This window comes from Protopterus annectens, chromosome 16.part0 (genome assembly GCF_019279795.1).
Source record: "Protopterus annectens isolate FY-2018-M chromosome 16.part0, PAN1.0, whole genome shotgun sequence".
Taxonomy (NCBI): domain Eukaryota; kingdom Metazoa; phylum Chordata; order Ceratodontiformes; family Protopteridae; genus Protopterus; species Protopterus annectens.
Genome location: NC_056750.1, coordinates 337,966,314 through 337,983,288, shown reverse-complemented (window position 1 = coordinate 337,983,288; position 16,975 = coordinate 337,966,314). Strand labels below are relative to the sequence as shown.

The window sequence follows — 16,975 nt, the reverse complement described above, 5'->3', positions numbered from 1 at the left end:
AAAAACTAAGAAAATTGTTTGCTGAAACTGCATTCTGCAAATATTCTCCTGAAAGTTTTTTTTTCCAGGAGAACAAGCCCCCTGCACCCCTCCTGTGTGGGCACCCTGTAACCAAACTCTGAAGTCTCACAAGAGTGGAAAAAGAGGCAGACTCCACTTTCAGTTAATGTAGTTTCAGTAAATGTATTGCGACCATTTCAGGTTCAGCAAAACTACCTTTGGCGACCTACTGTGTAATTTTATTTATTTATCCTTTGTTGACTGGGTTAGTCCCACTAGGCTAGTAGCCACTTTTCAGGGGGAGACCCAAGGGGGTATTTATACTACTAACATGAAATTTGGCCAGGGCATTAGGGAACTTCCCTGAGTTTTTTCGATAGGTGCCATGGGATCTTTTGCATCCAACTGAACTACCATAAACTCAAGAAGATGGGGGCTCAGTTTAATATCTCATCCAAAAGATGGCACACTCAGGAGTACAGCACCCCCTTTATCCTACACTGCAGTGTCAGTAATTCATCTACCCTGCTGTAGGATTGTATGTGTGATGGTAGTTGAAGGAAGTTATATTGGTGATGGGCACATGGAGAATGCCAGTTGTGCTAAATTTGCTTACATTATCAAGGTTAAAAAGAAAAGACAGGTTAGAAACTGAAAGTTCATTCTGATGTTGATCTTTTTTGGATATATGAAGCAAGAGGAAAGGTATATAAGATCCGACTATCCTGTTGATTTTCTGATTGCCAGACTAGGTGAAATATTTAGTTAAACGGTACCCATATTTATGTTGACTTAAAAAGATGAAGTATTTAGGCACTTGAATTAAAAATATCTCTATTGTGGCAGCTAAGGATTTGTGGGAAGAGACAGAGCAAATTATTTTCAGAAAATATTGGGAACTAATAGTCATGGACGTGGGCAGTAAGATGCAGCCAATGAAAATGTTTAGTTCTGTACATAGTCCAGGCATACTTTTATCAGCCAGAGGAAAAGTTGTGAGCAATTAGAGTTTACATTTATTTGTGAAGGAAATAAGGCAAAAGTAAAGTTGAATAAGGTGATTATTTATATTCAGCAGGGTGGTTTAGGACTACCTGGTTTGATGTATTACTTTAAAGCTATTCTGCTGAAACTTTTTATCTATATAGCACAAGCTGGGGGTAATAGATCAAAATGGAAAAAAGATGATTGTGGAGCATAGTGGAAGTACAAGAGATGCTGAGAGGTTAGGAATTTGGAGGCAAGCCCTTAGGGAGAATAGAAGTAACTGTACAGTGTATAAAGTGGCAGTTAGCATTATATAAACTAATCCAGTGAGAGAGTGGAGAAAGGATATTTTGCCAATGGGAATAGTTGTATTTGAAGGTAGAGGGAGCAGGCAGTGGATAGCAGGAAGTAACTGGTGGAAAAAAAAGTTGGAAAGAAAAGTGCTAGAGTTTGAAGAAGCCAAGCAGGTGTTTCACCTTTAGGTCAGAGAATGACTTCTCTGTCAGGGACTGGTAGCAGAATGTATGAAGAGAGAGGGAAGTATTGAGTGAAAGATTACCTCTCTTAGGGTATTTGGTGGACTCAAGAACCATTATGAAGGTGATAATTAGTAAGGCATATGAAATGCCACATGGTAACTGTTAAAAAAAAAAAAAAAAAAAAAAAAACGATCAGAGGAGATTATAAAAGACTGAGAGAGTAAAGATTAGAAAGAAATGTTGTTAAAGAACAATGGGAGGAAATTAGTAAGACCTCTAGGTGTGTTACGAAGTCCAGAAGATTTAGTATATTTGCACGGAAATGTTTATAAAGGTACTTTTAGACTCCGTAATCTTTAGGGGATTTTTCCCTCAAGCAGTGAGCAGATGTTAATATGAAGGAAATGAGAGAGGAAACTGGGAACGCATTTTCTGGGAATATGTGGCATTAACAGAGTTTAAAGACTCCCTACAGAATGTCCTAACATTTGTTTGAGAACGTATTACATTTACTGAGCCTTTCCTTCCACTGATATTGAGCTGGTGTCTACATACTATAGTAAGAATTGGTAAGCTACAATAAGGCTTTATTAAGTTAATGTTGCTAGCAGGCAAAAAAAAAGCAATTACACAAAAGTAGAAATCTAAGATTAAACCAGCTGTAAATGAAGCACTGTAAAGGAAATAAGACATAGAAATCGGATCATTAAACGCTGAAGTAATTTTCTTAAAAATAAATGGTGCCTTTGGGAACCATATAAACAAAATAATGCTCAAATAGATGACTAGAATAGGGTTGATAGGATTTGAAAATGTTCTAATGTACAAGAGTAAAAGAACAGATTTGTGATGTAAACTGCATAATATATGTGTATAAGTGTCATTGTGATCTTTTTCCTGCTGTCGATGTATTTGAGTTCATGTTGCAAATTAACACTGAGAGGAATAAATAGTTTAATCATCTGTAGAAAAATATATAAAGATATGTAAACAAAAAACTCTTACAAATTTAACACGCCAGCAGCAAGTAACAGATATTCGCTACAAGACGTACTTACGGTAAAGGTGTTAAATGGGTTTAATCTCCTAAAGAGCAAGTGGCGTCGTGATTGCTTAGTGTATTACCTGACTATGCAGAGGCAGATGATTCTGAGTTAAAGGAAGGAGTACAACTTGTGTTGTCTTAGAAAAATAGTACATATGACAAGAATATAAACATCAGTTGTTTTCTACTTAGACAAAAATTAATTTTTGTCCATTGTTTCCTATATTCGTTAAAATATGTAGATCAGTACATATCTGTATTGGATTTGCTGTGAAGTGACACAACAGAAGATTAATTTGTGAATTTAGGTATTCAGTCATATTTATCAAAGAAGTTTGTCTCCTTACATAGCTCATTTCAGTTCTAGCTAGTGACAACTGAACGACTATTACTGTACTTGTTATTCCTCAGACTACATTTACTGTAAATCCAAGCACTTAATTTCTGCTATGTTTTGGAAGTGTTTTCGAATTCTCTTAACACTCATTTGAAGGGTATCAGGTGTGTGACACTTGTGTTAGCTTTACTTGAATCTTAGCATTGGAAAATGAATTGAAGCAACTGGTGCTGGAACAGAGCTCCTAGTCGTCTTATCTTCTAACATCAAAGGTTAATGGGCTACCATTTGAGCCACTGAGACTGCTTGTTTTAGTCCTCCTTCCAGCATTTGGATTCACAGTGTTTGTAGCACTAACCTTTGACATGTGGGCTTACAGTTTGTATTTGTATGTTGTGATGATGTACTGATGTATTTAGACCTATGTACTAGCAGCATGTAGAGCAGCCCTTGGCTGTTACTTTGTTGGCCACTTACAGTTAGGCTTCCTTTTTTGTAAGCAGTCATTTTTTTTCTGTTGAAGCTGTTGTTGCATTTCTTTTCATAACAAAAGGACTAAATATGTATAGTGTCAGACATATTTTACAAATTTCATAATTTTATTCTTGCAAAGTATAACTTGTGCCTGCAGTGTATTACCTGACTATGCAGGTCATTCTTTTAAATTAAAGATAAAAGGCAGTCCCCCTAGCAGGCAAACACTCCTTCCAATAAATTTGAAAAATAAATGTAAACGAGTTGGTTATAGAAGAAGTGAAGCTAGGCAGTCCACTGATGTGTCGCTCTGGATAACTCCAAGATGAATAAATCCAAATAAAGCGTAAAATTCTGTAATTCACAAGACAATTTATTGCAACGGACAAGCGCTTTCGCTAGACATAGCTTCTTCAGGTCACTTTAATGAATGCATAAAAAGGATCCTTCAATATATAGGCATGTCAATTAATCAGGTTAAAAAACAATTACAGATTTAAAAGGGAAACAAAATATACAAAGCATGTGTGCATATGTCATGTGAACCTAAAAACATGAAGGTCACTATCTAAAACTAAGCTAAACCATACAAAGTGCATATATAAAAATAATAAAATGTATATAAATGCAACAAGCCATATATAACAATGTATATATAATTCCATTGTGCATAATGTTCTGCTTGGTTGGTATAAATATTAAGGTTATGAATTTATGCATAATCAATAAATACTTGAATAAAGCATAATATGGTTAATTGCATTGCAGAGAGAAATATCTCTGACTGGGATTAGTTAAAAACAATATATGTACATGAGCATATATAAAAAAGCATATATAGATAGAGGCAAACAACGCATGTACATATATTGTTTTTAACTCGTTTACATTTATTCTTTTAAATTAGTTTGATTTGCTACTGTCTTTCTTTACATTTCAATAGTATAGTCGTTTTGCAGCTTTATTATGTTTGATGTTTATTTTGCAATAACTAGCTTCTTGTAAATTTCAGGCTTTTCCTGAAAAGGAACATTTTTGTCTCCACTGATCTTACCTAACCATATAAGTAATTCATAAACAGACTGCTTTAAACAGTTTCTTTTTTAACAAAGAACATAGACTCAAACTGCAAGAGTGCTTACCAGTTGATGTTATATTGGCAATGACCTCACCAGAAGATTGTTGCAGTACTACAAAAGGGCTTGGGTAGAGAGGGGGGATTACAGATATACGCAGGTATGTCAAAATAAATAAGAGAAAATATCAAGTTAATTTACTAAAAGGCATGTTTATGTAAAATGTATTAATATTCAATCTTGTCTCTAAAACAAATGCTGTCGAAAGGGAGAGGTGACTAAGATTTGTGTAAACAATATTGTTGTATTTTAGCTGTAAATCATTCTCCTTGATGTGATCATGTAGCGTGTTACTAAGGAATGTACATGTGTTCCTCGTATCGAAAATCACGTTGTCATACCTGAAAATGGTCATGTACTCTTCCCACAGGTCATTGATCAAGTTCATAATGGAGAACTGTTTCTATGTGCTGATTTCCCAAGCTGTTCGTTATCTGAGAGATCCTTCAGTTCACCCACGAGATAAGCAGAGGATGAAGCAGGAGCTCAGCTCTGAACTGGTATGTTTACTTAATTTATTTTCTTCATATATCTGTCAAGTAATTTGTTGGATCCTATGTTTTCTTCAGATGTTTGTCATATTGATCACTGCGGTAGCCTTAGCTATGTGGTTATATTCTGCCGAGGATGTAACAGCTGACCAGCTTCCAAAGCTTCAGGGCACATTCCACGCACCCAAACTAACAAGCAACTCAACCTGAGCTTACTAAAAGACAAGTTTGGGAGTGAAGCCCTTCAGAGCTTTGCTGCCAAGGAAGATTATGCTATTATGAGGCTTTTGAGGGTCAACAGTCTGCTTGTACTTTGCTTTGCTGGCCAGTAAGTTCCCTTTTGAGGAAAAAAAATCCATTTTCTTTATTTTGTCGATATTTTATTACTTTCCTCTTCAGGAAAGTTATTTTAAAGCTAGGAGTGTTTTTGTTTAATGGACTTTCTTGAGACTGTTTTATTTAAATGGTGTGCTGATTTTTTTTTTTGTCATTTTAAAATTGGTGTAAAGTAACTGAAAACATTTTTTTTCTGTGGCAAAATTGTTATTTTACTTCTGTGGGGATGCCGCAATGTTTTAAAGTGCTTTTTATTGTGTTTTTCTATTAAAAAAAAAAAAATTACTTTTGTGGACTGGTAGTGTTTACTGGCATTTGCTGCTAGTCTTTCCAGGGAAAGAGCCACCATTTTTGGCTTTACCATGGTACAGGCTACCGGTCCCATGGTCAATCCTCCTTCCAGCCACACAAATAAAAAAATAAGCAAATTGAGTTTGCCACTGCAACAGGCTAGGAATTTGCCTTAGCCGCAGGTGAGTGTCTCTGTGGTGGCCATTGTTGTACCTCAGACCACTCATCTTTTACCTGGGATCTCTCTGGTGTACCACCTACAGCCACTGCAGACTGTGATTTAGCCATGTTGGGGGGGGGGGGGGCATCTCTTTCTCTGAGAGGATTGCTAAAACATGCTAATGTTTTCAGTGGGAGAACCCTGAGGTTTTAGTCCCTCAGAAAATACTTTACATTATTACAGAAGGATTTTTCCAGATCACACACTTATTCCTCCTCTGTTTTAGAGAGTATATGTATTACTGCCTGCAGTTTTTCTGATTGTTGGCCAGCTGTTCTTAAAAAAGCATGTAGAATGTATAATGTTCCTCGTTCTTTTAATTTATTATACTATTCCCAAACCTGACCCTATAATATATAATTAGAGATATAGCTTTAATTGATCCCACTACTGCTAAACACCTAGTCAGTTGCAATCCTACTTTATCTGATAGGGACAGGAAAATTAATAGGTATGGGGAAAAGGTGTACACTTGTACAACTTTGATTTTCAATATTTTGAATTGTCAGGCTCATTTGTTTGTTCTGACTAATTGTGAAAGTATGATGAATGTTTTATCTGCAGTTTCTTCTTGTCATCTGTGTTTAATAATATATTTTCTTCTATTGCACAGGTCACTACTCATTGTTTAGAGTGTGTATGTATGAATGTTGATATTTCTTCCAGGAATATGGCTACTGGTACTGTTTTGAGGAGGCTTGCAGGGTTGCCTTCTTAGATCACCCCTGATGATGATGATAACAGGATTTTAAATTCTCCCTTGGATAGAGATTGTGGTTTTACCCATCTGTTGCTGAGGTGATCAAAATGTGTGATAAAAGGGGCAAGCTGATCCAGGAAATCTCTAAGCTTTTTCATCTCTCCTTGTCCAAATTTTAGGGATTTTCTAAATTCTCATCCAGTTCAGACAAAAAGCAGAATAAACAGTCTCAACAAAATACAGGTAAACAGGCATTTAAGAACAAATGGCAAAGGAGTTCCAGAAAGAAGCCTTGAACCTTCCAAACCAAGAACAGTCGAACAAGTCTGAATGACCGAGATATTGTGACTTCCCCTGAATCTCCATTTTCTCTTTGGCAACTGATAGTTTCAGACAAAAGGGTTCTGAAGATTATTCATCAAGGTTATAAATGGCAGTGGGAGGAAATTCCTCCTTTCCAGGTGGTGGTTCTTCATCCTGCAGATCAGACTTTTCCTACCAGTTGTTTATCACGTTCCTCTTTCCCAGGTGGGGAAGGGTTTGTATTCAAGAAATTTCTGTTGGTACCAAAGAAAGAAAATGCTTGAAGACCAGTTGTGGATCTTTCTTTCCTAAACCTGTTTGTGATAGTGCCCAAATTCAAAATTATGTTACTTCACAACCTGTTACCTTTTCTTCCTCTTTCAAGTGTCCTGGTAGCACTAGACTTAAAAGATGCTTATCACTGCATCTCTATTTCATCAGACTTCAGACACTTCTTAGATTTTCTGTATATTGGATCACAATATCAGTTTTCTGCCTTACGCTTTGGACTATCCACTGTAGCAAGAGTGTTCACAAGGTGTCTAGCTCCAGTTATAGCTCATTGCAGGCTATAGGGTGTCCACATTTTTGCATAGTTAGAGTCTTGCTTATCTTTGCAGAGTCTTTTTCAAAGTGTCAGGAATCTCTGTCTCGGGGGAGAGATCTCTTGTAGAAATTAGGATTCCAAGAGAACATTCAAAAATCTTTCTTGAGTCCTAATCACAGGATTGTGTTCCTAGGATGTTGACTGGACATCTCAGTTCAAAGATCTTTTCTTCCACTCATTGCCAGGGAATACCTCAGGATTTGGGGTCTTATGGCTTCTAGGATTCTCATGGTGCCACCTGTCAAGTCTCCACATGAGAAAGATACAGTGGTATCTGAAGTCTTTGTCCACAGCATCAACACCCTTTATTGTTTCAAATCTCAGTGCTGAAGTTTGTCAGAAGAGATTTTTTTTGGTGGAGACAACAGAAATCCTTAAATCCAGGTTTCCCCATCTCCCTTCTCATTCCAAAGCAGTCAGTCACCATAGATGCTTTGGACTTTGCTTGGAGAGCAGTTTCAAGAGGGATAAAAGTTCAGGGGGTGTGGGACACAAATGACACAAGCATATAAATAACTAGGAGATGCCTGCTGGTCAAGGCACTCAACTCTCTGAACCATTTTTGGCACCTGAGATCTCTTCATGTCGTTACAGACAATACCACAGACAATGTAGTACATCAACAAGGAAAGGGGAAACCAGGTCATTCCCTCTTTACAGACTAGCCATGTTAGCCTGTGATATAGCTTTACGGCACAATCTCCCTCTATAGGCACCCTGCATTCCATCAAAGCAAAACTGTGTGGCAGACAAACTGAGTAGGACCAGGGCAGACCCTGACAAAAACAAACTAGATTGAGGGTCTTCCAAGATTTGATCCATTTTTGGAGAGATCCTTAAGTAGACTTTTCTGCCTCTTTGGACAGTCAACTGGCAAGATTCTGTTTGAAGACTCCGTGCAAGAAGGCCTGGAAGACAATCATCTTTTCTTTTCGTTGGACAGGAATGTCTTGTATGTTCTATATGCTTTTCCACTGTTTCCACTAATAGCCAGGATACTTCTGAAGTTTCAGAAGGAATTCCCCCAAAATCATTGCGATGACTCCCTTCTGGCTCAGGCAACTGTGGTTCTCCCTTCTTTTAGAAATGGGCAGGGGCCATTACCACAAGCTTCCTTGTAGACTGGATTTACTCACAAAATCACAGGGATGTTTGATATACCCTAACATCAGTCAACTTCAATTGATTGCTGGGATGATGGTGTCTTAATTCCTTTTAAGCACCTATTTTCTGAGGATATACAGCAGGTACTATTGGAGGCAAGACAGCCTGCTACTAGAAAATTATGTATTAACAAATAGAAAAATGTTTTCTAGTTGTATTCAGCAACATAACCAGCACCCATTCAGGGCTTGCTGTTCGCTGGTTCTACAATATTTGGGTGAGTTACTACCAATGGCCTGCCCTATTCCTCTATTAAGGTTCATTTATCAGCCATTTCAGCATTTCTGCCCATGGTACCTCCTCTTTCAATGCAGTCTTATGTCAAAATGTTATTGAAGGGGCTTTTGCATAAGAGGCTTCCAAGAAAACTGGTGGCCCCTCCTTGGGATCTTAGAGAAGCTAACACTTGCTCCATTTGAAACGGCTAATCTTTCTAACGTGAGATTCTTAACATGAAAAACTGTTTTACTGATTGCACTGACCTCTGCAAGAAGGGAATCTGAGTTGCAAGCTCTTAGGGTGAGTCAGCCCTATCTAATATACATAGGGACAGTGTTTCTTTGAGAACTAATCCTTCTTTATACTCCCAACCTCTTAGAGCAAGAAATCTGGACAAAGTCATAAATTAAAGTGGGACAAGTCCCAAACATAGGAAGAATTTTTAAATATTGCTCTTAAACAGAAAGTTGATAGAATAATGGGTTTTGCATTAGCCTGAATTTTCTGAAGGGTATGGCATCTGAAACTCAAATGTCTGTCATTATTTTCTAATTTAAGTCTTTAATAATTTTTCACTAATTTGCTAGAAAATGCAATTTTATGAAAAATGGATCAAAATATGAGGTGAAAATCTGTACAGTTAAGATGCATGTCCAAGTTTACTTTAGGTCAAACTATCTATCTTCCCATTTTCTTTCTTGAACCTAAAAATGAGGGAGAAAGCATATTCCATTCCTTGGATGTCTACAGATGACACGGGTACTATCTTGACGGAACTAAATATTTCAGATCTTTGAATCACTTCATTTCTTGCAAATGTAAGAAGGGGCAAGCTGTGTCAAAACACACTATTCCCAAATGCTTTTCTAAGGCTATTAACTTTTGTTATACTAACATTTTAAAAAAATATATATTCCAGGTAGGGTCAAGGCTTTACTCTACCAGGGTCTTGGTTTCATCTATGGCTTTTTGGGAAAGGGTTGGATTCTAGAAGTTGCTACTTGGTCCTCTCGCTATACGTACCTTTACAAAGCACTATATGCTGGATCCTTCTTTAAGTCCAGATCAAGCTTTGCTAGGACCAATCTCCAAGGGTTCCTGTACTGTTCTCCTTCCACTTCCTAAATGTACTTAGCTAAGGTAATAACCTATATGGCTAAGGCTACTGTAGGTGGTGATCAATATGTTGAACGTAGTTCAGTCGTGTAAATAAAACTTACCATAACAATAGACGTTTGAATGATCACTGCTGCAGTAGACATTCCCTGCCTCCTTCCTTGTTTTTGATGTGTGTTTTTTATGCCTGGGTGTGGATATTTCTTTTTTTGCTGTTCCTAGCATTGCTTTCCAAGGCTCAGCCTCCCTGTCTCTTCTGGCAGGAAAGCTGTGAAGGGTTTCACTCCCAAAACCTGACTTTGTCAGCTCAGCTCAAGCTGCTAGACATTTTGGGCATGTGGAAGGTGCCCTGAAGCTTTGAAAACTTTCTGGCTGTTACATACTTTGCATATACAACTTCCGTATTTTTGGTTGCATGACTGCACTTTGTATACAGTGGCCAGGCGTGTTTTTATCAACCAGAAGAGAAGTTATGAATAATGATTAATAAAAAGTTGAGGAATTTATTTAGGAGGGAAGGAGGGCAAAAGTTAAGCTTGATAAGTTGATTCTTTCCATAGAACAAAGTGGTTTAGGATTACATGATTTACATGATTTGAAGGAATACTTGAGAGCTGTGAAGATAAGGTTCACATACATAACACAAGCAGAAAGTAAATCAATGTGTAAAGTGATGCTGATGATGATGAAATGGGAGGAGGGCAGTTTGAGAGAAGAGGAAAGTAGGATTTTGGATGTAGGCCCTTAAGGAGAATAATAGTCATACAAAATATCATATTCGTAAAATAACGAAGTGTTTTAAGAATTAAGCCAATGTGAGAATAGAGAAAGGAGATTTTTGCCAGTAGGGATGACTGCAAATAGATGTGTAGAAAATAGGCAAGGGAGGCTGTAACTTACTGGAGAAAATTAGCAAAGGAAACCAAGGTATTTGGGAGCAAATAACTAGAGGGGGAAATGTAATAGTGTGAGTTGAGGTCAAGCAGAAGTTTGGACTGCATGTTAGAGACTGCCTTCCTTAATATCAGACCACTGGGAAGAGACAGGGAAGCTTTAAGTGAAGGACCAGCTCTGGTAGAGTTTTTACTTGCATCTAGAACAGAAGCTGCTGTTAAAAAGATAATTAGTAGGACTTATAGAATGTTGCATGATAACTATAAGAATCAGTCAGAGGAGGTTTGGAAAGATTTATAAGAGATACTGGAAAGGCAGTTGGCATGGGATAAATGAGTGGACATCTGTATACTGCCTAGGTATGCAACAAAGTCCAGATTTTTAGGATTTTTGCTTCATAGTGTCTGTGTATGTTTTTGTATCCCAAGATTTCTTCAGAGAATGTTTCCTGTGGTAGACCGTGAATGCTGTAGAGCTGTGATGGGAAAGAGAGAGGTAACAGGGCATATGTGATGTGTTGGCAGATTTTAAAAGCTCACTACAGAATACATTGTCAGATATTTTGGAAGAGCAGATGGTTGTAACTAAGGAAATGATTCTTTGGAGTTGGGACATACGATTTGAATTGCCTAAACATAGTGAGGCCTTACTAATTTTAATGCTATTGATTGTCAAAAAAATAATCACTATAAAATGGAAATTAAAATTTAAACCAACTGTAACTGAAGTACTGAATATTGTAAAGGAGATAAAGGAACTGGAGGTGGGATCTTTGAAAAAGCAAAGGAGCAAATTACATAAAAATAAATGGAATTTGTGGGCATAGACTGCTTTAGGCACCAGTGAACCCTGTGATTGCTGGGGGCCCCCAACTATAACAGCAAGTTATCTTACCTTGATACTTTGTAACATGTCTGTCAAACCAACAGCAATCGTATGTACTTCATAAACCAGGTGGGTAATAACTCTTATTTATATTTCCTTTAAAATTCAAAAGTTTTTCTGGTTATAGTAACAGTGTTTTGTCAAGTAACAGGCTTCACAATTCCATTAAATATTTTGCCATAGACATAGTGCCTCTGGCTTATTTTAATCTTTCTGGTGGATATTTTCTCCACTAAAACTAAAAACATAGCCAGCTTTAGGTATCCCAATGCCCATGGCTGCATGGGGGGCACTTAATCATTCTTAACTGTATGGGGGCCTCACAAAAGCTGCTGCTGCTGTTTGGGGAAAATTAGAAGGAATAAATGTATTAATTTCCTGATTACACTCTTTAACTGAACAGGGCTATGATATGACCCTGTTAGGATAAAGCTGATAATGAACATGAGCGAGGTAAGCACTAGAGAGAGAGAGAGCAGCAGCCTAGAGTGGCTGATCTTAGTGCATACCTTGGATTTTAAGAAGAACTTATTCTTTCGATCTTCAGGGATGGATTTCTTTCAGTGAGTTTTTATATATACTAGCAGAACGCTTTATACTATAATCCTTAACTTCTTTGCTCAAGAATTCTGGGCAAAGCCAAAAATAGAAGCATAGTAAAGGTTCAAAATCGGGAACATTTTTTAAGGATTACTCAACTTCACTTACAAAGTTAATAGAATAATATATTTTGCACCAACGTCCATTTTTCTTGGGCTGCAAGAAGTATAGAACACAGATTTCTGGATTTACTGACAGACTGTAATCCTGAATGATTTACTAGCAAACCAAATTTTTTTACAAGGCACAAAGGAAAATTATGAGGCAAAATCGGGGACAGTCACCCTCTTCAAGTGCAACCTTGATGAGTGAATGGGAAACCTCAAATGTGCCCCAGGGTTTCCCCTCATTGACAGGGGCGATGAGTGCTGACTGAGGTTTCTTTTTTTGGTGATACACTCTTGGCTAGACTTGTAAGGGCCCCAGGGCCATTAGCCTAGTAACCTCCTATGATACTATTAGGGACAGTGGCAGGTATGCATTACTCCTCAATGAGGTAAATAAAAGTGACTTAACCATGCTGTTTGATAACTGCTAAATAACAGTCACAGATACGGTGCTGCAGTACCACTGTTGCACAATGCATTGTTTGCTGAATAAGTCTAAAACTAGTACTGTCATGGCTTATGTTTGTTAAAAGAAAATCACTGATTTTTATCTTTGCACACACACAGTAATGCCAGGACACACACACTACCCTTCTGGGTGTCAGTAAAAATACCGTTAACAAGTAATTGAATTTTAAAAGTTAGGCATAAAGTAGATCACAGAACATTCAGATGCTTAGATCTTCTTGGAGTCTGGTGGACCCCACTCTCCCAACTGTATAAATGTTTGACTTGGACTTGGTGGCTTCTGCTCTCAACCTCACCCATTCTAAAACCAGCTCTGCTCAGATGTGTGTGTGTGTACACAAAAGGTTGCTGTAGGTTATACACGGGCTGGAAATTGTGTAGTTATTACTACTTTAATTTTCATCACAGTCGAACCTTAGAGGTGTACACAATTGGTCACTGTAGCTTGTGTTTGGGATGGGGACAGTGTGAATATATTTTTTTACTTTTCTAGCAGACCTCAGAGATGTACAAAGAAGCTTACTGTAGCTTGTGTAGAGGCAGTGTACTGTCTAGTAACAACAAAGTAATAATTTTTCACATTTTCCTGACAGTCACACATCAGGCTGTTATACAAGTGGATGCCTTTGGAGGTAAGGGGTTTAAAGAGTGAGGAGGCATGCCATGTATACATATGACAGTGGTCACTTGAAATACATGATTGTGGCCATTTGAACCTCTTCTTTCTTCACATCTTCCTTTGCGGTGGCTCTCAATAAAAATGTACCCAAACAACAGACCCCTGAGACAGAAATGCACTCGACCACCACAACAGAACACCAACCCCAGAACACACAGATCACCACCACAGTGTGCCTCTCAACCTAAGCCCTTAGGGCAAAACACTTTTCCCAATGTACTAGTTATAGGAGACTCACTTGTGAGGCACACTGATGTCCCATTCACTAGGTTGAACAAGGAGAAGGTGACAGTCAGTTGGCTATCATGTGTCAGGATTTGCCACATAACACACACACTCAGCTCACTCCACAAGTACAAATGTGACTCGACATTGTCCATGTCGGTGTGAGTGACCTGAGATGTACCTCCCTGGACTACATGAAAAGGGAAGTGATGGAAATCTCGGATTATGTGACCCAGGCAAGTATAACCCTAGCCCTAAACAGTATTCTACAGGCACCCAGAATGATACTACAGCACGAGCAGAAAACGATTGGCTTCAACAATTGGCTTAGATTCTAGTGTCATTCTAAGGGGATCCAGTATCTGTCTGCCTGGGATGACATGATCGACGGACCTTGATGTTCTGCCAGAGATGGCCTGCATCTGTCACCCCTGGGATTCCGGGTACCGGCTAAGGCTCTTGCCACCCCTATAGTGCCTTTTTTAGGCAGTGTTCCAATGACCAGAATTCCACCATAACAGCTACAAACAAATGCAATCTGAGGAGCATGCTGCTCAGTGCTAGAAGTCTAAATCTCAAGATACACTCACTCGAAGCTCTCCTCAAAATAGAGAATGTTGACATCTGTGCTGTAACGGAGACCTGTTTTAAAGAGGCAGAAAGCACCCCCAGACTACAACTCATTCCATACCTTTTGGCCCCAGAATGTCCAGAAACTCCAAAGGCGGTGGTGTCTCCATATTCTTAAAGGATACACACACCTCTAGACTGGTAGCCCAGCATAATGCATCCGAGATACTTCAGGTACAACTAACACTGGGTAAGATGGTGATATAAGTCATAGCCTGCTGCAGAACCCCAAACATGTCCCTAGACTGTCAGTCCAAATTCCTAATTACCATGGAATCTATCAAGGTCCAACCCAATACTCTCATACTGGGTGACGTCAACTACCCTTCATCAACTGGGAAAACTATTCAAGTACCGATGTACAGGCCCAACGCTTTTTGGAATTTATCAGTTCCAATGCCCTAGGCCAGCTCATTCTGACCCCCACTAGAGGAAGCAACATCCTGGACCTGGTTATCAAAAACATGGGAGACCATTGGTCCACACCTATAGTCAATTCCTCCCTGGTTAAATCCAACCACAAACTGATCACCATGAAAATCTCCATCTCATCTACAGCCCCCGCTAACAAAAACTTATCTAAAGCCAACTTTGGGCTCCTAAAAACAGAGGTGGCCAACTTCTCGGCACCTATGCCAATGGAAAATAGCTGCATGACTGCCGAATCATACACCAATGCACTGTACGAGCACGTACACAAATGCATGGACCTTGCCGTACCAAATAGAACTAAGACGCTTTCCTCCAAAAGAAGGAAGCCAATCTGGTGGTCCCCACCCATCAGTAAACTCTACAACAGAAGGAAGAAATTGTTGCAGAAAAGAATGAAAGTCACAAGACTGGAAAACCACCCTTATCAGTCTCAACAATGTTGAGATCCCTTATCAAATCCTCTAAAGCCAGCTATGAAGGCAGAATTGCGGCTTACACCAAAAACAACCACAAAGCCTTCTATAGCTATATCAAAACCTCAAAGACAATACCCAGATTTGTTCTGCGTTATTGCACAATGGCACCTCCTACTGATCCAAGAGATATAGCCAACATACTGTCTGACAGATTCAGTGCCAACTTTACCCCCCCCCCCCAAAAAAAAAAGGGGCCTATCACAATACCAGAAGAAAGACTGGTACCCACCATTTCTGCAGCACAGGTAAAAAGCTGCATTTAAGACTTGTTTTCTTAATATGATGAGAGAATGTATACTAATAGAAGAGGCATGACATTCTCTACTATATTAAATCTATAGACCGTTACTGGCACAAAACTGAAAATCAGTAGTTAAAAAAGAAGATAAAATAAACACAACACATATATCCCTCTGAGAATTTCTGAAAGCATACAAAGAAGGAATATGTTAGTGATTTATCATTATTATTGCCTTCATGTCATTTTATTGTTGTAATGCCCCCTTCTATGGTTTTGCATAATCATTTCTTGATTTACAACCATTTTTCCCTTTTTTCTATTTTTCATAGCATGATGCTCTGCTGCCTTGCAATTCTCTGTGTAGTGACATTTGACGTCATGCAAAGCATTCCTCTAAAGCTATCAGTTCAATGCATAAAAGCAGTTTTGAGGAATAGGATGATGATCATCACCAGTGACGTCTGTATACCAAAGCTTAACCTTCCCTAAGTCGTATGACCAGCTTCTGACCTCAGCTCGCAAGTGTAGGTGTATATAGCCAGAGATATAAACCTAGATCCCCAGACTTAATTGCCGGCAGACCAAACGTAGGGTCCTTATTTTTAGGACTGGTCATTTTGTCGTTGGTACTGTAGCTTCTTAAAAAATAGGTAAGTGCCCTATTGGGGAACCTTCCTTTACATATCTAAATTATATATATATATAAATATATATTTATTTTAAACAAGAAACATCAATGTTAAATTTTTACTTGTGACATTCATACATTTATATAAATGAAAGCAAACCATTTTGACATGTTTTCGTTGCAAACATTATACATCACTCATAATCTATCCAGTCATTGTCAGTCAAACTTTACATAGCTCATTCAAATCCTGCCTTCTTTTAAACCTCATTCCTCCTCCAAAACACTATTCTGCATGTATGTTCCCACAGTTCCCATTTTTTTCTATGTAATTTATTCCTTCCATTTTCTAAATATCCCATTTGCGGTTGTTTTATCACTTTTACTATATCCACTACTTCTAGTGCAGTTTATTTTGCAATATCTGTATTAGATGTCATCTGTGAGAGGTAAGTGTGAATGCAGTAGGCAAATCTTGTACAAGGATCTTCATATCTAGTGTCTCTCCTGCCTAGGCACAGAACACGACTACAAGACTTACTCCATTTGCCAGTCCTTTGTGCCAAAGACTTTGTGACCCCATCTGGCTTCAATCAGCATTTTTTAGAGACCCAACATCTGAAGCATTTGGACCACTCCAAGAATGACATATCCCGCTTCTCCAGAGATACCTATATCCCATGAGAAACCACTTAAAAGGGCTAGGATGGATACTCAGCCTACCTACTCTGATTCCCAGTCAGGTTCCAGAGCCTGTAATACATCTGACTCCACCTCTGATGCCCTCTACCACGACCCTGTCGGA

General features: G+C 38.5%; 1 protein-coding gene across 1 annotated transcript in view; it reads left to right on the top strand.

Moving 5' to 3' along the window:
- The window catches only part of NUP188 (nucleoporin 188), a 3,305,077-nt gene that overhangs the window by 3,177,595 nt on the left and 110,507 nt on the right, over positions 1 to 16,975 (top strand). The window contains exon 44 of the mRNA XM_044058121.1: positions 4,829 to 4,958. Within this exon, the coding sequence (XP_043914056.1) occupies positions 4,829 to 4,958 (130 nt within the window). The remainder of the gene's footprint in view (positions 1 to 4,828; positions 4,959 to 16,975) is intronic.